Genomic DNA, 21,880 nt, shown 5'->3' with positions numbered 1-21,880 from the left:
ATTGCTACTGAGTGGAAGGGAGAGGAGCCCGGAGTCGGAGGCAACACCCCTTGTTAGGTGTTTACCATGTCGCCTCTAAACCCCTTCCACCGCGTATGCAAGGCAGATGAATTACTCTGTAAATCCTATTACTCCGTGTGGATAAATCTTACACGCGAGTTAACAAGTCTGGAGAGCTGGCGAATGGAAGCCGCAAACGGATATTCCAGGATCAAAACAAGCCAGCACACGGGGGCTGAGGGAAGCGATGCTCAGACACACACACACACATCCCCCTCCTAGCATCCTCCGTCCCCGATCCCATCTTGCTGGCTCGCACACCCTCTGTCATTAACTGGGAGGGATGCAGGGCACAGGGGATCGTGCTGCAGGCCGTTCGGTGGCATGTAGCAGGATTTATTTCAGAGGAGGAGAAAGAAAACTTTGCGGCTGCCGCTCGCTTTGCTGGGGAATTGCTCCCCGGGTGCTTCAGGGTTTGTGCACTATCAGCTCCTCACGCAGATTACAGACTTTATTTCACGTTACGTCCAGCAGTTTTATAGCCATAATATACAGCACACGCGCGCACACGCGGCGCTTTCCTTCGGTAGGGAACCTCCTGCAGGTAAGTTGAGCAAGGCAGAATCTGAAAACCAAACCCGCAGCGGAGAGGTGAGCGGCTTTCAGCTCTTTGACACGCTCTGAACCAAAAGCCCACGGACCCACAGAACTACCGCTGGAAAACCCACACGGCGGATAAGGAAACACAGCGCTCAGCACCGCCAGTAAACACGGCTCGGTGTGCAAAGACACCCTCCTCCTCCCAGCTGCTCAGACACAGGCACAGCAGACACCCACCCAGCAAGCCCTGCCAAGGACCCGGCGCAGTGCCTGGAGATGCGAGCTGCAGGGACGCCGAAGCTCTCCCGCTGTCGATTCTCCATCCTTCCCACCGCTGTATCCGTTTTGCCCTCCCTTCCGGGCATAAATAAATAAAGAAATGAAACGAAAAGCCAGAGTTTCCCACAAGAACTTGCCCGGGAGTTCCCGGGGCACCGGGGATAAAGTTTGTGCAAAGGTACGACAAGAGGCACGGGGTAATCAATGGAACATCTGGCAAGCACAGCTGGATCCCTTTCGCTCTCTCCATTGATACGGCGGGGGGCCGGTGGCGAAGGCGCTCTGGCGAGAGCAGGCTCACACAAACGCATCTCCCCCCGCTGCAATCCTTTTGATCCAGAGCACTACGAGAGGCTTTCGAAAGCTTTGCGATGTTTTGAGGCGAGGGCACAAACACGCGCGCGGAGCCCGCTTGCAGCAGCAGCAGCAGCAGCCGCCGCTAACCGCGGTCGGAGAGGTAAAATAACACGCACAGAGGCACGCACACGGCATTCCATCTACGCATCGCAACCGCGGCCGCACGGACACGCACACGGAAAAGGAAAAGTTGGCAGAACGCCCTACCTGAGGATGGCCGTGTCCCCCTGCCTCACGGTGATGTTATCGGTGCCGCGGGTAAAATCCACGCTGCGGACTGGCAGCCCTGTGGGGAGAAGGCAGAGCAATCTCAGTAGGACCAGTGGTAATTGTTTCCGATCAGGCTGAGCCCTCGCTACCATGGCTGGTCTCGGTGAGTTTCGCTGCCTGCACTCGTCTCTCTCCGCGCGCGTATGTGGACGGACGGATGGATGGATGGAGAAAGAAAACCGGTAACAATAATGTACAACTCTCGCTCTGACAGACAGCCCCGGAAAGGGGAGGTGATTTCACAGCCCTCGGCTGCCACTTTCTCGTGCTCTTTGCGGTCTCTCGCCGGCTTCTTCCCCCCCTCTTTTCCCTTTTCAAGGGCTTCCCCCAAAAACAAAAGTCTGAGCGCAACCTTCGGCGTAGGAAAAGAGAGGGAAAAAGAAAAGAGAGGAGCGTGCGCGTGTCAGAAAGGCAGATCAAAACGACGCAAAAGTCAGGCGGCAAAACCCAGCGGCAATTAAATCAACCCGTCTGGAGCGATGGAGAAGGGGTGGAAAAAAAGAAGAAGAGCGCAGCTCCCGTGCCGCCGGCTGCGCGCCTGGCCGGTCCTGCTCCGGTGCGTAGCTGTGCAGCTCCCAGCTCCCTTCCTAACCCACTTTCCCAGGCGGAGCGAGCGAGGGAGGAGGGAGAGGAGGAGGAGGAGGAGGGAGAGGAGGAGGAGGGAGGGAGCCGCACTCGTGAGATGAGGACGGCGGCTCGGCCGCACGGCTGGAGCGAGAGCGGGAAGGGAGCGGCGCGGAGCGGCTGCATCCCCGGCCCCGTCGCCCCCAGCGCCACTGATCCCCCGGACCGGGCTTCCGCGCCGGGACTGGCCGGGGATGCGCGAGTGTGTGCGTGAGCGGAGGGAGCCGGGGAAGGGGGAAGGCGATGGCGAGCTGGGAGACTGGGAAGAGGAGGAGGAGGAGGGATGGGGACAGGAGGGAAAGGGAGGATGGAGGCAGGATGGGGGATTGAGCGATGGGGGAGCCGGGAAGGGAGGTGGCGAGGCTGAGGGCAGGCGGGGGTGGCTGCGGGAGGCAGATGGAGGGAGGCCCCAGGAGCGGGGCACGGAGGATGGAGGACAATACGGTGAACGGTCACAGGAGTAAATACTGAGAGAAGGGGGCTGCGTGTTCCAAGCAGCACACGGCCAAAAGTGCAAACAACTTGGCTTTGAGCTCGCCGATACGAGGAGCAGCGACGATGGCAACTGCCCCTGCAGCCCCAAGCCGCGCTTTTTCCCTTCTCACACTTTCTCTCCCTAAATAAACAGTGGCACATCGTTCCCTCCGCCTCCCTCCCAGCTCTCCCCGCTCGCTCGGTCCTTCCCTCCCCCCCTCTTTTCCCAGCCTTTGAGGGACGGAGGGCGGACAATGCTGGTATTGAGCTGCCCGCAGTGTGAATGCTCAGCCTGTCCTCCCCGCGTGCCAGCAGCCGCAGCTGAGCCCCGAGCCCTGCAGCAGCGCTGCCCGCCGGGAAGGCTCCCGGAGCACACAACGGCCCTGCACGGGAGCGAGAGAAAAAAAAAACAACGATGAAATTAACGGGAAAGGAATAGGCCGTGTGTCTTACTGCTGTCGCCGGCTCGCTGCTTCCCCATCCCGCTCCCCTCTGTGCGAGGGAGGGAGGGATGGAGAACGGCTCCTAGGAATGCTCGGCCAGCATAACCCTTCTGCGGCCGCAACGGAGGGCAGAGAGGTAGTTTGAGGGCTCCTGGGGACACGTCAGACCCAAACTAGGGAGATGTAAGCACTGACCCCCTGGATGCTCAGGATCAGAGCAGACGGCCAGGCAGCCCTGCATCCTGTCGCTGAGCCAAGCAGCAGCTCAACGAGCGTGCAGTGACTGCCCCTGAGCACTTCCCCAGTTCCCAATGATCTGTGGCTACGGCATGTCCCAAGCCAGTGGCAATGTCTTTGTAGTTCATGGCCCTCTATTGATTTTCTTCTTCCAGGAATGCAACCAGTCCTCTCTGAACCCCTAGGAACCAACCCCTGCAGTGTTGGTATGGAAAGGCCGAGCTGTCTGTGGGTGCTGAAACAATCTCCGTGTGTGTTAAAAGCCCACAAATTAAGGGCTAAGGTCATGACACCACTCCTCCAGTGTCATGCAAGCAGTAGCAAAAGAGACGGCTGCTTTGTGTTCAAGCCAAGGGAGTGAGCAGATGCAGATAGTTCCCTACAGGAGACTTGGTATGGGTGGCAACAGAGAAGGGGAGCAATGAGAAAGAGCTTGGCAGTTCATCCACACGCTGGGTGTTTCTGAGCTGCCGCAGAGACAGAACTGAAGAAGCCCGTGCTGCTGAGCCACTCGGAGCCACTGCCCTATGCACAAGGGATAGAGATGCCATCACCCTGGTGGCATCCCACTCATGGTACAACGGGCTTCAGGAAGATGCCTCTGGGCTCTTGTGACAGTTTGAGTACAAGCCCCAGTCCCATATGAAGTTCGATAGAAATGCACTCCTCTTTGCGAATCAAAACTTTGCATGGACCTGTTTTACAAGGGTCTCCCACATATGTTCCATCTACATTTAGTAAGAACTATTGTATGTAAATTAAATGCCAGCGGAGTAAGGAAAACATATTTGTCAAAGATTAACTATTATGTAATGCAAGAAGCATCTGCCACCCAACTGCTAGAGCTCACTAAATATTTCCTTATCTCGGAGTATTTACTTAGGAGGCAATAACTATCCAGTTAAATCTAAATTTAATGCTTAGTTAAATATACTTCATGGAAAGTGACACCAATATGTTTTATACAGACAGTGACAGAGGAGGGTTCAGAGAGGGAGAGGGCAGTAATACTGTCCCCACAACCCCATAACACCCTGACTTGAGGTGGGACTGTACTTGGCCGTGCCTCCCAATGACGTAGTTGCATCACAGCAGAGTCAGAGACCCCTCTCTACTGAGACAGAAATACGAGCAAAGCCTTCATCTTCTCAGACATTTATGCAATCCTCATTAGAACCACTCTAGCATAGCTATTTAATAATAATCATCGTAATAAACAGAGAAATAAGGATTAAATTCCCCTGAGGGTCTTGCAAACCTTGGGAAAACACTGAAATCTCTAAGTCTTATTTGCTTTTAGAAACATATAGAAGTAAAAGGCAGAGGTTGCCTGGGTGTAAAAGTCCAAACAAGAAAGAATCACACAGATCCTAGGAGAAATCCTCATGAGCAAAATAAATAACGTGGGTTTTTTGGTGTGTGCTCCCGGAAGAAATAACTCTCTAGACTCATCTCCCCCTACTGGAAGCTGATAATGAAAGCAACAGGACTGCCTTCTGTCTTTCCTACCTTCTAAAATCTTGAGCAAAAATTCAGGTAAACAGTCAGACCAAGTGCAGCACGAATGCACACGGCCACTTTTTGATGCCATTTACCAATGCTCGGTAGGTGCAGAACTGCCAGTTCCGGCCTGAGGAGCCAGAATTTTTCTAATATGCTATAGTACAGGAATGGAATGGGCAGCATGAGCCCAGTCCTATCGGTACCACATCACCCTCCTCCATCTGCTTCTGATGGAAAGGCAGCAGAAGCTAAAAGCATGGACTTTGGACACAAGTAGGGATGGGCCTTTCTGCATTTGAAATGTCTAAAGGCAAAGAATTGCTCATGTAAGCCTTCAGAGTCTTTCATGACACACGTGACTGCTGCAAGGGGACAGCATAACTGCTCTTCCAGTCGAATCCAAGCACCCAGGGACTTTTATTTAGGGTATCTACAGAGGTGAGCGAAAACATACGATGTTTTGTGAGCTATGACGTGTTTAGTCAAGATACACTGCTGTACTCAGCAGCAGAGCCTACTCAAAGCTCCTCAGCCGTGCAGAGGAAATACAGCTGTGTTGCATTGGCAGAGGAGTTACAGAGAGGAATCGGGAAGAGGAAAAGGGGTTTCATGTGGAGGAAGATTAAAGAACCGTGTCAGGGCAGTGGTGATCTCTGCTTCCTGTGCCTGCAGATCCTCCTTGCATGCATTTCTGCTATGATGGCAAAGGGCGGCATCTATTTCATTAAGCAGCTATGTTCAACCCTCCTTTTCTTTCTGGCCTACAGGGAGCCAAAAGAGTAGAAGAGGAGGAGGAGGAGGGGAAGCAAGACTAAAAGAGAAGGGGAAAAGCCTGTGAATGCAGCAGGTGCCTCTACAGGCAAACTGAGGGCGCAGTGGACTTTGAATGTTAAACACCTTTTTCCTCACACTTAAAGAGAGTTCCTCTAGGCTGCACTCGGACCATTCTTCCAGCTGTACCTGCCAGATACAGTGGCCTCCATCTATAGCAGGCCAAAGAGTGTCATGGAAAGAGAGGATGTTTCCATGAGGAAATTGGAAAGAAGAAAATCTGAGGGCAGGATGCTGTCTACCCGTCTTCATCCTATGGGAACTGGAACATTAGTGTCACTTACTCATATCCCCAAGGCACTTAGAGAAGACAGGTTATATGGAAACATTCTGCAATATGAGGAAATGTAAGTGCATGATAGCTCAAATACCAGTAATAACACTTTCAGCATGTGCTTTATTTTAAGAAAAAACTGCCTTGTTATGACTGTTTTGCAAATCTATAAAATCAGTCTGGCTTTTGAATCTGAAACAGCAAGCTTAGGCCTGAGACACACATCAGGGCATGTACTGTAACCAGAATAAGCTTCCTCTGAACTAAGGACCTCATCAGACAGAAGGATTTAGCGCATCAAGAGCAGTCACAGATAGGTCGTAACTGTGGATGATAACGTGCACGTGCACCACACCTCTAACTGTGGTCACTGAGCTGTAACATAACCTCCTCCTGTATCCGAGCAGTAGTGATTTTCACCAATTTGTAATCTCTTTACTGTGTCATCGATCTGGCTTCACAATTGATCACTTCCATGTGGACAATTTAGAGGCCAAGATCCAGGTTCTGAGTTGCCCTAAGTTGACACATCACCCCCAACAGCTGAAAAGCTATCCTGATTTCCACCACCTAAATGTGAGGTCTTGAATTTGGAAGTTCCTTTGCTTCTGCACTGCCTGGGTTGAAAACTGTTATATCATTGAAAAAGAAAACCTTGTTCAACTGGCTAAATGGATTTGTACTCATACTCAGAAAGAGTCACCTTTAAAGACCAAATCCAAAGCTTAGACAGGAGAACAGCAGCCTTTTCTCAGCAGGATATGACTGAGTGGCATTAAAGAATTAACATCACAACTGGTTTGTGGCCTTAATTACTGGTTGCTACCACGACAAGTGCTTTTAGAACTGCAAAGTCATTGGTAACAGGTCCTTCCTACTTCTGAGGCATGAGAAACTAGGAGAGCTTCCATTTTTTTGTTGGAAGAAGTTCAGTTAAACCCTACCTGCAAACAGTCTGCAGATCTGCTGGGCAGCAGCCCGCACTGCCCTCCCAAGGCACCCTCCTGTTCATGGCTTAGGAAGCAGGGAGAGAGCTGAGTCCAGCTCTGGCATTTCTCACAGGGACGCAACATATGTTCTCTTTGCTTTTATATATTCAGGAGGGAAAACATTGCTTTACTCTTGTCAAGTAACACTTGATGAGTCAAGTGGAGCCTGAAATGCTTCACTTCCTGCAAAAATGCCTGGAAGGGCAGCAGCTCTATCCGTATAGGCTCAGTGTCTTCCTGGAACATCCCCCCCATGCTAGTGAAGACCTACAGCCCCAACAGAAGTAACTAGGATTGGCTTCACAAAAGGATGCTAAAGTAGTTGAAAGTCCCACCTAACATATAAGCAGAAAGATGACCCTGAGGTTGGGAGGTTCTAAGACTTGGGAGGCCTCCAGCCCCAATTTGGTCTGTGACTTTGGGTAAATCACTTAACGAGGAATTCACAAAGGCTAAAAGGCTAATCTCCCTTGTCTCCCTCTGCCCTGCGAGAGATAATCTTCTCTTGAGGACACTTTAGAGCAGACACCTAATTTAACCATTTAAAAATGTCATATCTCTTGGGACACGTCATAATTTCCAGCCTCATAATGGAGATCCCAGTAAACCCCTAGTTTCTGGTGGTATTCAAAGGATGAAGCACCACAGACTGTAAGGAGATCTGACAATGCAATAAAAAAGTCCCCGCAAGCTACAATCTACAGAACACGCGGAGCAAGTGTGTGATGCATTTCTTAACACGCTCATTAACAGACCCCCAAATGACTGTGTGGCCACTGCTTGTGATCACAGCAGACAGGGAATCCTGTATGACTAAGAAGTGGTAAAACCCATTCTGCTGAGCCTTGCTCTAAATTCAATGACCTGCTCCAGCATGGAGCTCTCTACGCAATACTAATGGATGAGAATAATCATTCTGACAGTGATGATTCGGAACAGAGCTCCCAAGTCTTTCTGAAATGATACACGCTATACATTCATCATCACCAGAGAATTAATTTTATTGTGATGAATAGAGTGCAGCAGGCTGTTGTGCCATGCTTTTTCTTGTCCATTACAGAAGCTCCCTCATAGTTTTTATGAAACTTAAACTGAGGCCTTCGGCGAGACAAGAAAGATCCTCAAGATTTGTGATGCCATCAGGACAGCAGGTACTGTCAGAACACCTCACAGACAACAAGCAAGGAGATAAATTTGAATGCAGAAATTTGGAGAAGGGTCCCTCTGAAATTACAATCTGCCTGAAATTCATGCTTCTGAAAACGCCTGACATCATTTCACTGCATTCAGATCTGAAAAGGAGGAAAACATATTCCTAAACTTGTCCAGATTTTCTAGATGAAAAGCCAGAACTGTCCCACAGACTCAGTACCGTTCTTACAAGCTGCAAATCAGGGATACCTCTGCATCACTTCTTTTCTGCTCTTTTCTCCTGTCTCCTCATCTTGGTATTTTTAAATGCCTCTCCTTTTTCTAAGTTGCATCCGCGTCCTGTTTCTGTCAGGGACAGCCCTATTTATAGGTTTTAAAGCCCTGTCCAGCTGCCTGCCCCAAGCCATGGAGACTCACCCACTTCTCTTGGCAAGAAGCCACAACCATTGGCTGTGCCAAGGTGCCAGAGGACCCTGTTAAAGAGACGCTCCCAGCTTTGGTTTACGCACCTCCAGTTGCAGAGATCTATCCTAGATCAGTGGTTTTATTAATTAATTCCCCCCAACCCAAGTCAAGAATTTCTTGTGTTATTTTAAGCACCAACCTATTTCTTTACAGTCCAGCCACTGAGTCCAATCACGTGTTTATCTGCTTAGACTAAATGGTCATCTGTAGTTAGAAACCCTCTCCCCTAAGAATAGCGTTGTACCCATCTGAGTCTCACTTTGTACCAATTTTGATCCTAGTCAAATACGCTGCCATGCATCCCCAGCACCCGGTGCCAGGCAGGGAAACAGGGCACTCTCAGCAGCCTCCGCAAGAACTGGCAGACACCAGATTCCCAGTGCCATGCTGGTGATGAGGGTCAGACAGCACGCAGGTAGGGCTGGGAATGAGAACTTAGGGTCCAAGCCCAAGGATGGGGAAAGGAGACGTACCAGAAGGGGGAAGGAGGACCCTCTCACTGAGAGCTGCAGGAATAAGGTGACTCTCCAGGGGATGAGGGATTTTGCTGGTGGCTTTTCCAACAGCTGGTCCTGTCAGACAGCTCCGCTCTGCTTCCGGCATAGTCCTGCGATCGGATGTAGCAGCAGCACAGCTGCACTGCCCACAGGCGTCACTGCTTGAGGCAGCGGCAGTCTGTCTCAACCACCCTGATTTAAACTCATCCAAACTCATCAATTTGAATAAACAAAAGTAACCCCAAGGTGGGCATACTTGAAAACTGCTCAGGTGAAGCAGTACCTACCAGACAAGCCAATACCCACAGAGGGTATGGAGACAGGTCGAGTTCCTACAGCTGCCTCTGCCCCATAAGGAGAGCGCTCACCCATTCTCATTCTGGAAGCCTTCAGAAATGCTCCCGTGTCTCTGCTTTAAGGAGCTGTTTCAGGATGTGTGGATCCCCATACTGCCAGCAAACACACCTTCTAACAATATATTCCTCTGAAGAAACCTGTTAGATCCAACAGCTTGCTGAGTGAACAAAAAGAACAAGAGCCCAAAGAGGAATGGAAGCGTTGCTTCCTGTGCAACCCCTGAGGATTTGTGCATAAGCCCTGGCCTTCAGAGACACTTCATTACCTTCCTAATTTATACAACACACAGGTAGTTTTTAAATAAGACAGTGAGCCTGCCAGCTTCTTCCTGCAGGCAGAGATCAGGGGAGGACAAAGAGCAGGCTGGACAGAGCACCCTGGCAGCTGCCTGGACAGAGGCTGTTGATGTGCAAACAGCCCTACTGCAGAAGAAGCCTAAAGCCCCAAAATTTTCCTTGTTTGAAACTTCTAAGAGTGTATGAGATGTCAAGAGAAATCTTGACAGGCAAAGGCCCTTTGGAGGAGTCCTGGCCCTGATAGAATCACATAGAGCTTTGCCACTAATTTCATCGGGGCTGTAAATTCACCTCCCGAGTCCACCTCTCACCCTGTTCCCTGTAAATTTCTCTTGGCTAGAGAATGATCACAACACAGAAGTAGCAAAGCAAATATGGAAATTAAGGCATACCTTCAAATTCAAATTCATTTGACTGAATTACAACAATTTTCCAGTAAATTCATCGCTCATCAAAATGGGGAACAAACAGTGAATCTGACTAGCCTCTGACAGACCTGGCATAAGCAAACAAAGTGCATATTTCTACTGCTTCCATCTCTGGCAGGACACTCCTATTCCGTCCACCAGCATCCCCTGGTATCCCTGCCCACTCTCCTCATCTGCTAATGTAGCTAAGTCCTGAAAAGATGAAGCTGCTATTGTCATGAATTTTTAATGATGCAAGGAAAAGGCTTCTCCTTCAGGAAGAAGAATATTTGGTGGCATTTACTCCCTATGATCAAAGCCATTTCACGTCTCTTGTGTGATATTATTAGAACACAATACGAACTGAAAGCGGTATTCAGAATAAGGTCCCTATTCAAGAAATGCTTTCTGCAAAGAAGAATGCCAGGACCAATGCCAGCGGGAAGCTGGTGGCCTTACAGCACCTCTCTGCCCATGTGTGTCTGCAGGGAATCGCATGACGTGACAGCCTAGTGGGGACCTTAGGGCCAGTCCCCTTGCATCACAAGCACAATGCTCTAAAAACATATTCATTCCCCTCCAAATGCTTCCCAACACCCAAAGCAATTGGGCAAATACGGCCATCAGCAAGAAGCTTGAATCTAATGATGTAATATGCCACGGAAAGACCTATATTTTAGGTCTCTGCTGGTATTTAGTAAATAAAATTCCCAGAGGATGACAGGAAAAGGACTATGTTCCAAAAGCAAAAGGCAGCTGCTAGTAGGATGAGGGTGAAGCTAATTATACGGCTCCCATGCTCCCAAACCTTGCATTATTTCTGTGCTGAGTGCGTGCTTGGGACATACCAAGGAACCACCTGAGATCTAATGCCATAAACAGTGCTTACACGCTCTGTCTGTCCTGTCACCATCTAGGCCAATCCTCCAGTGCCAAGAAGCAAATGGGGACCTTACAAGAAGATCTGTTAAGCATCCGCTAAGGAGAAAGGAAATGTTGAGCTAGTAGGAAAGAGGAGGTTGAGACAGATTTGGCTGTATGGATTAATTCCAGGTATTTTCTATTTCTCCCCTTACTGAAGGACACAATAGAGTATAGGTTTTTGGAAAGTTTCTCCCATTGACTTCAAACAAACTCTCCTCACGTCCCTGACAAACACGGTACATGAAATTATTCCGCAGTGAAATATCTTTGGTAGCCAAATATGCTATAATTATGAATTGTCATGTCTTATTGCTGTAACTCAATCAATAAGGAAACACCAAGAGGCCAAACTAATAAAGCTCCTAGCCACAAGCAATGTATGTCATGTAAATTACCGCCATCATTACTCAAGAACTTCCAAAACGAATCTGTCCCTTATTGATGTTTGATGAGTGCTTCATGAAAAGCTGATGCCTTGTTCACACTATAACTATGAATGGGGATGAGGATGCATTGTTCATACAAACTGAAATGTTCAGCCTCATTTCCATGGCTGAAGGACTGAGATACCTGTGATTAAGGGATACCTGCAAACACAATTGCCAGTTGAGCCACACTGCTTATGCTACCAGACACGTCTCCACACTGTAAGCCGTCAAGTAAAACACATCTGCACAACTATCACAAAACTTAAGGGAACCACAACTGGAATTGAAGTGAAATTTATGCATTTTGGTAAACATAATGTCTATAAATTAATGTTGATATCATGTGATGGTATGCTTCCCCCACCCCTCTGCAACCTGATCTATATTTCCTGTAATCCTTTTAAAGCAATAACCAACAAAGGTGGTTGTGATTGCTGTATCCAACTTGAGCATTTAATAAACATCAACAACGGTCATGATGGATGTGACAGGTCATGATGGTTGCATTCCACTCAATGTGGATTTGGGGAAGACAGGTAACAACACAGTAACTAAGGGCTAACTTGAGCAATGCCCTCACCTGTCCACGGTGCAGGTCAATGCGTGACTCAAGCCAAATTTGGAAGAAACTAAGATCTGCATTCAGTATGCAAATATGACTATGAGTCAATCACCTTACCTCATAAACAGTGAGCAGCCCAGGAGCACATTGAGCTCTCCTGTACAACAGTGGGATGTACAACACGATCTCCCCTTGAGTAGGAATGCCTCTTGAGGTTATGTCTACTGAAGAGATTCCCTACATCTTGACATCAAGAGAATCCTTGCTGTGACAGGTCCTCAGTAAGTGACTAATAGCTTGCTAAACTTTATAAGTTTTGCTTAGATGGTATCTTAGATTAACTGTGAACATATAATCCTTTAGACATAAAATACTGACAAGGTCTGGGACTAGGAGTGTTATCAACCATACCTATGCTCCTTGATTTGGTTCAAAGAGTTCAGAAGCAAAGTGGCCCACTCTGAACCTTGTGACTCAACAGAAGGGTCTTCCTGGATAAGTATGTTTAACCCTGTCCTCGCCATCTTAAGTCTTACTGAGTTGCTGTCTTATTTACAATTAAGCTTTGTTAAATCACTGTTTTATATCCATATATATATTGCTGCAAATAAAAAGTATAATTCTATCAGCAAAACAGCAGCCATGCAGATGTTTACAGAGGTAACAGAAAAGCCTTAAAATAGCCCCTGTTGCCTTTATGTCCTTCCAATATGGACTCTGATAAAGCCTCCGCACCGCACAGCCCTCTCTATGTCACTGTACAAATGAAGCACTGTTGACTGAAGCACAGAAAGACCATGAGCACTCAAAAATATCCAAAGGAAACTGGAAGAAATCAATACTTGACATATAACATGGTTACAGTCCTTCAAAGTTTTGCAATAAGAAAGTTCCAAAAAGCAAAACTTCTATTTTACATATAGGGTGATAAGCAATGTGTTAGGGCTTAAATCTTTGGACTGAAAAGGTCGCTTGCTCTCAATGGCACAGAGAGAGAGTTGCTCACAAGATCTAAGTTTCACTACAGAGAGAACGCTCCCCACTCTAACTTACCCAGCACAACAGAGCTGTGGGTGATGCCCTAGGCACTGTAAGTACATAAGGAAAGAAACTCAGAGGAGGGAGGGGCAGGGTACACTTTGTTGTGGAAAGGGTCTATGACATCATCATTCTCTGTGAGGTAAGACCAGCATATATGACATTCCAACCTACTGAGATAACTGAATTTGAAAAAGAAAAAAAAAAAAAACAAAAACAACCACCAAGTTCTACGCTCTATGGTCTTTGTAGTGGAAATGCTATGTCACGGTTTGAACGAGTGACTGAGCAACTGGTAGGAAGGCAGGGCCAACCCAGGGGAGCTCAGGTGCATGCAACGCACCTGAGTGACCAGAAGGAGTGGAGCCAGGATCCATCCCTTCGCAGACCTCAGCTAAGGGTTGGCAGTGGAGGTGAGGGCATCTCCCTGGAGACCTCTGCATATGTAAGGCCTTCTGAAAGTAAGCAGCTTCTTTCTCTTGTTTCTATGCTAACTGCTGTTGCATTTGAATGAATCCTCACTTGCTGCAGCCCGTGATCTTGCTGCTCTGCTGTCACTGTTGTGCTTTCCATCATGTAACACTAAACAGGCAGGAGTGACATACTTAGGACAGATTATCTTAAAATGAATGCTGCTCAAATCACTGAAAATGGGGACCCATAATGGACAGTGACCCCATTATTAAATCCTCTTCCAAGATGGCAGAACTTTTGAATAAGTTAGAACAAACTTTCCTAACAGAAGAAAGAAAAATAACAAAATCCAATGCTGATACTACTAACTATTAATGCATATTATTCCTCTGAAGGAAGAACTAAAGGAAGAAAATAAGCTTTTAAAAGCTCCTATCAAACAATTGGAAAATAAAATTTCACTTCTGGTAGGGCAAACTGCCTCATCTTCAAATGGCATTTCCCCTCTAAAATTAAGAACTATACTATTAGAAGGGAAAAAGGACTTGGATCAACAGGATCTCTGGATCACAATTGAATCTAAAAATAAAAAGAAACTCAACAAGACTGAAGTACAACTAGAGGATCTGGGAACCTCAGAACCTCTAGAAATAAGATCAATAATTACTCAAAAAACTAAAGAAAGTCCAAGATAGCTTGGTGGGGTTGCCGCTGGAGGAGTGGCCCCCTGCCCGCACTACATTACATGTGACAGTGCGCCTGTACATGGCTGCTGAACTCATGGATTTATTACAACGAACAGAAACCAAGAGCCAGCTTGGCTCTTCAGATTATAAGACATGGGGGCCAAAGCGTGGTTATTAATGGATCAGAGATTTCTAAACTTGCATCCTTTACCACACATCTGGCCCTCAGACAACGATTATATGTGACTGTAACGCATAATGACAAAAAAATGTTCTCTAATTCAATGGATAATGGCTGCATATAGAATCATGTGGCCAAATAAAAGTGATGTCCCAATAAATACTGGCCAATGGACATCGATGGAAGGAACTTCTAAATTATATCAGAGAACTGAGAATGAAGGATGCGATTTATGATAATGCTTTTGAGAATCCGGGCCTGGTTAAGTTCTCAGCAGGAATGAGGGACCTCATCTCAAAAGGTGCCTCCCAACAGTATGGCACACTAATGTCTGTATTTCAGCCCTTTTGTGGCCTCAAAGACCATCCTCCAACAAGCCTCCCAGTTGGTGGCTGATCTAGGAGAAACAAAGTGCCCACAGACCAGGCACAATATCTGGACATTAGAATGGGCAGAGGTTCTCTCTATAACTAAAACTAGGAGACCCGCCCTGCGGACATCTTGATTGGGACCCATACAGGTATCCCAAAAACAGATGTTTAATGATTTAATCCATTCTGGGGTTCAATTTGCAAAATATTGATTGCCAGCCCAGTCATGTCCTCCTCCAGCTATGAAAGCAGCTGGAGGAAAATCAAAAATTTCAACCCCCCCAAAAAAGCAGGGGCAGGAATTACTGAACAAGTGCCAACAAGAACATGGAACCTGGACGGTTTCTAGCTCCTAACAAAAAGAAAAAGCCTTCCCAAGTGACCCGGGCCACTATGTCTGAGCCACCTGAGTAAAAAGAACTGGCAGTTGAGCAGTTACTTGTGTGACAGGGGATGCCGACCCCCAGATGGACTGGAGGCCCTATGTTGAATTAACTATTTTTTGGTTCTGGAAGAACATACAACAAGTGAAGACATTAGTAGACACGGATGCAGAAACATAAATTATTTATGGTGATCCAACTAGATTCCATGGAGATTAGGGTGATGATTGGTGGGTTTGGGAGGACAGACCATCCCTGTAACCCAGACAAGGTTGAAGATGGGGGTTGGGTGGCTCCCACCCCAGGAATATAAGGTGATTATTGCTCCAGTCCCACAGTACATACTGGGCATAGATACACTATGGGGTCTGACTCTCCAGACAACTGTGGGAGAGTTCAGACAGAGAGAGATGTATTATTACCTGGGCAGTGCAGGCAATATTAGGAGGCCATATGAAACATGAACCTATTTGCCTGCCAGAGCTGCATCAGATTACTAACATGAAACAGAATAGAAGGCTGGGGGTGCAAGAGGAAATTTCAAGAACTGTGCAGGAACTCAAAAATTTAGGAATCGTAAGACCTGTACATAGCCTGTATAATTCCCCCATATGGCCAGTATGAAAGTTAGATGGCACATGGAGAATGACAGTGGATTAGAGAAAATTGAATAAGGTCACGCTGCCTGTTCATGCAGCTGTGCCCAATACTATCTCCCTGATAGACAAATTGAGCAGGGAGATAGAAACCTACCACTGTGTCCTAGACTTGGCAAATGCATTCTTCAGTATTCCCATCCATGAAGAATCATAAGTTTGTGTTTAGGTGGGGAGGCAGGCAGTGGACCTTCTAGGTCCTGCTACAAGGGTACGTGCACTCACCCACATACTGTCATAACCTAGTGGTGCATGACCTAGCAGATTGGAATAAACCCAATAACATCAAACTCTACCACTCTACTGATGATCTCATGCTGAAGTCTGACTCGCTGGAAGCATTAGGAAAGGCAGCAGATTAATTCTCTATCTATCTGCAAGAGAAAGTGTGGGCTACAAACCCACAGAAGGTGCAAGGACCAGGCCTATCTGTGAAATTCCTGGGTGTAGTTTGGCTGGGAAAGACCAAAGCACTACCCAGTGTGATAAAAGAAAAGGTTCAGGTGTTCCCTCTCCTACTGTGCCAAGGCAGCTGCAAGAATTTTTGGGTATACTGGGATACTGGTGTTCCTTTATACCCCGCTTAGCGCATCTGATGAGGCCTTTATACCCACCCACAAAGAAAGGTCAAATACGGGACTGAGGGAGAATCAAACAGGAGGCCTTCCAGCAAGCAAAACTAGCTGTTAAACTAGTTTTAAACAGGCACAGGTGCTAGGTGTATTCAATCCTACCCTTCCAGCTGAACTTGATGTCCATGTAACTCAGGCCAGGTTCAGCTGGGGCCTATGGCAGCCCAACCGTTCAAAGCCCAGTTGGGTTCTGGTCTCAGGTCTGGCATGGAGCAGAAGAGGGACACAGTAAGACTGAAAACAGTTATTGGCCACCTACTCTGCATTACAGGCAGTAGAGCCACTAACCTAAACAGTTTTATAGTTAAGATGACCTTGACAAATCAGGAGTGGATGAAAGACCTGATCCACCTCCCTAAAGCAGGGGTGGCCAAATTACAGACAGTGGTAAAAAGGGCCATCTATCTCAGCCAGAGGAGTAATCTGTCACTGTTGAAAGAAGAGCTCCGGAAGATCCTAGGCCTGATGATGTATCACAGTGATGTGCAAGAAGACAATGGTCGCTCCACTCGAGAAGAGTCCTGTTCAGGAAGGTTCCCCTATTTCTGTGTCCATGGCTGTTGTGTTTCATCAAATCCTCACTCCCTGCAGCCTGAGATCTTACTGTTCTGCTGTCATTGTTGTATTTTCCATTGCATTACAGTCTCTCTCTCTCTCTCTTTTTTTTTTTTTTTTTTTTTAATAGAGAATAATGTTTACAGTAAGGACGCCAAATAAATCAGAAGACAGAAGGGACAGAAAAAAAAGGTGTTTCACCAGGCAGCAAGTTTTTCCTTATAACATCCAGAATGATTCTGAAGCTCTTGAAAGATCTCCTTAACCCCAAGAGCCAATCTTAAAATTCACTGTTTGAGCATGCTGGCCAGGAAAGAGTCAACGTCTTGACTACTGGGGAAGGAGGCATTTTGCTTTTAGTCTGCTACATGTAACAGAAAGACTGAGGATGCCACCACTACTGGACTGGTGACCCTTAGCTCCTGACAGTTGACTCAAGAGCTTTCACAAAGTGAAACCGAGGTTGCATGTTTCTGTCTCCTGTAATATCTTTCCATAAAGCTGCCATGTGTTTGGATAGCTGTATGGGAGATGGATGGGGTTGAGTATACAGTGAGACATATTTTGTAATTGGAATATGATTATGGAGCTAATGAAGCTCTAATGGCAAGCCCCAAAACAATGTGCAAGCTGCTCAACTTTGTCTGATTCCCTGAATCCTGCAGTTAAGGATAACTTTCCCCAGCAGGTTATAGCTCTCATCTCCTCTGACGATTTTGCTAGCACAAAAGAGAATGTCAAATTCTAGCATCCCCCAGAAAGATGCAAAGCTGTTTTGACGACTCATATGGCAACCACAGCAATTAAATCACATTAATAGTAAGTCAGAATAGAAGACTCTGGAAAGTTAAGGTAAAGGGTAATAAAGTTTAAGTAAAAGTTTAAGAAAGTGTTTCAGAAAGCAAAACAAAACATGAAGTGTTATTCAGAGAACCTACAAAAGTAGGTTCTCTCCCTTTGTCTTAGACCAGCTAGAGAAATGATTAATGCTTTTTGATTTTTCAACAAGATTTGGAATATAAGCAATGAGAAATAAAAACAGAAAAACAATATAAAATATTATTTTTATTCCCTCACTAGCCTTCCTCAAAAGGAAACAGGAGGCTCAGAGTAGGATTTACCTTCTTCAAAAGAAAGGCAAAAAGGCTGCGTTTAGGATTTTAACTTGGTACAGATGATCTTTTGAGAAAATTACTCTTGCACTGTCCATAGTGGGATTTAGGAAGTGCAAAGAATACACATTTAACTAGCTAATGTGTTTTACCACCTTATCACAAACACAGCAGTATGTTTCTACGCCGTACCAAAAATCAGTTGTACCTTAAGCTACTTCCCACCACTGTGCTTACCAGATGTTGGAGTCAGCTTGCCTTGTTTTCATTAGGCTGTTAATACATGCCCCAAAGACAGCTTCACCTCAAAGCTCCCTTGAGAAAGATAGAAAGGTTGAGCTCTGCTGGCCAACCCAGCTGAAGTTAACATAACGCTGACACTGCTGCAACGTACTTCCTATCTCTTCATTCCTCAGTAAACACTCTTGGCAAGAAGCTTACAGGGCCACAGAACCTTTGCTCTGGAACAAAACCTACACTGTGGGCCTGATCCTGGACACAGGGAAGTGGAGGCCTGCTGGAAGGCTGGCAGAAATTCAGTGGCTGCAAGGCAATTTGGACAAACTGAAGCTCATCCTGACACTGCCCGGCTTTAGCTAATGACTGCCGACCACAGAGGAGGAAAGAAAGCACTATTGCCCCAGTACCTGTGTGAATTCAGCTGGATTTTTGTTTCCCAAATGAAAACATCTGGTAGGATTTCCCCAAACGTGCAAGCTGCTTTTAGAGAACTCCACATTATATTTTCAATGTTAATTCAAAAAAAAACAAAACAAAACAAAACCAAAACCCTCATTTCCTGCCTCTACTAAATGATAAAACTTGAAGTTATCCGCTGCCCCTTCAGAGTACGGACTCAGCCCCCACGTACAGTCTTCACTCCCTTGTGCTGCTTCTCTGTGCAAGTTTCTGAAGAAACGGTGTTCTTCCCTCTGCCCTTTTCCTTGCTCAGGCACAACAGTCATGTGGATGTTACTGGGCCAGCATCACAGAGTCTAAAAGAGGTTCTCAAGGTCCTGGCCTCGTAGAAGTAGCCTCCTAATCCTTAGGCAACAACCCACTAGGAGCTGCAGCAATGGGGCAAATCTTTCTGCTTCATATTGACCGAAATCAATGCCATGTTACTGCTTATTGCGTCATGGGGTTTTATATAGCAGACTTTCTCCCCTAAGAAGGAGACCACACGTGTGGAAGGACTTGGATTTTTAAGCTTCTCTGATTTACATATAGCACACCATGCTGGCCTTGAGGAACTAGACACCGGAAATACATAGAAAGAAAGCAAACAGAGCAAAGGGGGAAGAATAAAACCACCTCTGTGTTTTAACAGCCTGACACATCAGTTACCAGAAGAGAAGAGAAAGTCTCTTCTCCAAAGAAATATCATTGTTATCCTTTAATGGAGACCTACTGACAGTCCTGAAGAGTTGCTGTATGCCCTAGACACCAGTTTGATGACAAAGGGATGCACAGAGCCATGACAGTGAGGGAATGACCTGTCAGTGCCACTTGTGCCTTCTGCGAGTGTTTCTGCTTCTGAAAACATAATGCAATTTTGAAAGATCATGAAAAACTTCATCTTATTTCTATAAATCTCACAGACAGAAAGAGCCTGCACTAGAAGGCAGCTTCTCCAGAGCTTAGCTACCTGCTCATGGCCACGGATGTCCTTTCTATGTGGCACCTTGCATTTCCATTGGAGATGGCCCCGTAACAGGAATACTTGTAGCCCATTTCCTTATATGTCTGGGTTCATCCTCAGGTCACTTCTGGTCCATACAGTTCCTTTCCTTCCATTAACTCCCAGCACTGACACTTCTGCTGTGAGAACACAACACCCTAAAGAGCCTTGTGCCTATCAGTTCCCCGGTCCTAATCTCTCCCTTAGGACACACAGTAGGCTTCTTTATACCAGACAGGCTGTCTTTGCTGCAGTACCATAGGTAAATCCCCCAGATTTCTATCGGGTCATTTTGCAGGGACAAACACACACAGCCAGCGTAGCCTCAGGATTCCACGGACACACCGCCTGCCTCAGATGAGGCAGCACAGCCGGGTGGAACGGCTGCAAAGCAAGAGCAGAGGCCTTCCAACTCCAGCTCCCCTGAGAGCTGGCGATACTGCTGGGTAAACAAAGTTTATCTAGAAACTGGCTGAGCTGTGCGGCTCCACTGAGCTTCTCTGAGCCGACCGAAGAGGCAGCGCTTCGCTTAGGTCTTCCCAGAGACAGTACAAAACGTAACGTAAATAAATAACTGCAGCGACAAATAGAAAACAGGGAAAAAAATCACTCCTCTCCCAAACGTTGGACGCTGTAGTTCCCATTTTAAAACGTTGTGCACAGCACATTTCAGAGCATCTCACCCTGGCTGGCAACCACTCCCTTCCCTCCCCCCTCCCTCACACACAAGGGACTGCTCCCTATTAGCTAGCAAATGGAGCTTTCCATCTCCTCCCTTAATTACTGCCCTGATACCAACATCCCGCACAAACACAGGTGGATTTGAACTTCCATCAGAGAGCCGTAGCATCTGCTGAGCACAGAGAGATTTCTTTTGTTAAAACAATTAAAAATAAGTATCCGATTGTCTCTACGAGAACTGCGGACAGGACGTCGTGAAAAACCCACTGCTGGCTGAAAACTGGCAGCTGCTCCTCAGTCTGACAGAATAATTAAAACCGGTGTGACAATAATTAGCACTTCTATGGCTCTTTTCATCCGCGTATATCAAAGCACTTCACAGAAACAAGTGCAGCTACCTCTTTTTAAAGCTGTGCTCAGAAGAGAAAAAAAAAAAAGAAACAACACAACAAATCAGAATGTTTTCCTCATGGAAAATTCCAACAGCTTCATCACTGATTTTCATCCCAAATTCAAGTTAAGGACCGAAATCCTTAAATACATATATATTAAAAAACCTAAAGCGTAGAGGCTGATTGGGAAATTTCAGCGTTCTCCAACGAGCCAAAATGTTTTGGCAGTCTGAATTTAGTGCATTTTGCTTTGAGTCTCCCAGCAGTGCAGTGCATCCGCCTCTGGGAAGGGAATGCCTCATGGGAGTTGTAGTTCAGGACTCCCACTGAGCACGTAACTATTGGTCAGGCACCGCGTGTCCCCATCTTCCCCTAAGGCTGCAACTGCCTGTCCTAAGGCCCTGCAGAAAAACACCCCCATAGCATCCTCCCCGCCCCTTCTGAGGCTGTGAATGGGCAGCGCTGACTGCAGCACAGAGAACCGGACTATTTAGGGAAGAAGACAAAACCCAACGGCCCCAATGGACAATTTCACGCTTTAGAATTCAGCCTGGCTCTCCTCCTATGAGTCAGCAAAGCACCCTACAATAGGTACTACATTTTGGATTACTGCTCTTCTGGGATGAGTTCTTTCAGATCGAGCCTCTGTCCAAGGAGCTGAAGGAGCAAGTTGCTGCTGCTGCTACCTTGGCTTTGTACCAGCAGCTGATATGGCCACCATGTCCATTTGCTCACAGCTTACAGATTTGTTCTTTCAAGGACCTGCCTGTCTAGAATTGGTGGGGGGAAAGAAAGACAAGTCATGATTGCTACTTACAGACGTCGTGCCTCAAACCAAAGCTGCTAATCTAACTTGACAGAAGCTCATAACGGCATGCATGCAGATGATTACCAATGGGCAGGACACAGTCTTAATACCAGTGGCAGCACAGGGCTCCTCTTTACCACCAAATCATGAACCACAAAGAGCTTCCTCTTTGTGCAATCATGCAGGGAACCAAGGTGAGCCTGAACTATCTTGTCCAAGGAGGTTGTGGACACCCCATCCCTGGAGGCATCATCCATCAAGGCCAGGCTGGATGTGGCTCTGGGCAGGCTGGTCTAGTGGTTGGCAACCCTGCACATAGCA

The 21,880-nt window shown here is 46.9% G+C and overlaps 1 protein-coding gene and 1 long non-coding RNA gene across 6 annotated transcripts in view; one reads left to right on the top strand and one right to left on the bottom strand.

Moving 5' to 3' along the window:
* The window catches only part of LSAMP (limbic system-associated membrane protein), a 965,359-nt gene that overhangs the window by 284,661 nt on the left and 658,818 nt on the right, over positions 1 to 21,880 (bottom strand). For 3 of the 5 annotated variants that reach the window (XM_025143740.3, XM_025143780.3, XM_025143807.2), the window contains exon 2: positions 1,444 to 1,522. In XM_025143740.3, the coding sequence (XP_024999508.1) occupies positions 1,444 to 1,522 (79 nt within the window). Of the gene's footprint in view, positions 1 to 1,443; positions 2,109 to 21,880 lie in introns of those variants that run through there. The other 2 variants (XM_025143710.3, NM_204874.2) reach the window with 1 other exon arrangement.
* LOC101750994 lies at positions 1,488 to 20,793 on the top strand. The gene is made up of 3 exons (XR_006932250.1): positions 1,488 to 2,062; positions 5,555 to 12,250; positions 18,414 to 20,793. It is a non-coding gene; the product is annotated as an uncharacterized LOC101750994 (long non-coding RNA).

Source organism: Gallus gallus, chromosome 1 (assembly GCF_016699485.2).
Source record: "Gallus gallus isolate bGalGal1 chromosome 1, bGalGal1.mat.broiler.GRCg7b, whole genome shotgun sequence".
NCBI lineage: Eukaryota > Metazoa > Chordata > Aves > Galliformes > Phasianidae > Gallus > Gallus gallus.
This window is presented reverse-complemented; position numbering and strand designations above follow the sequence as displayed.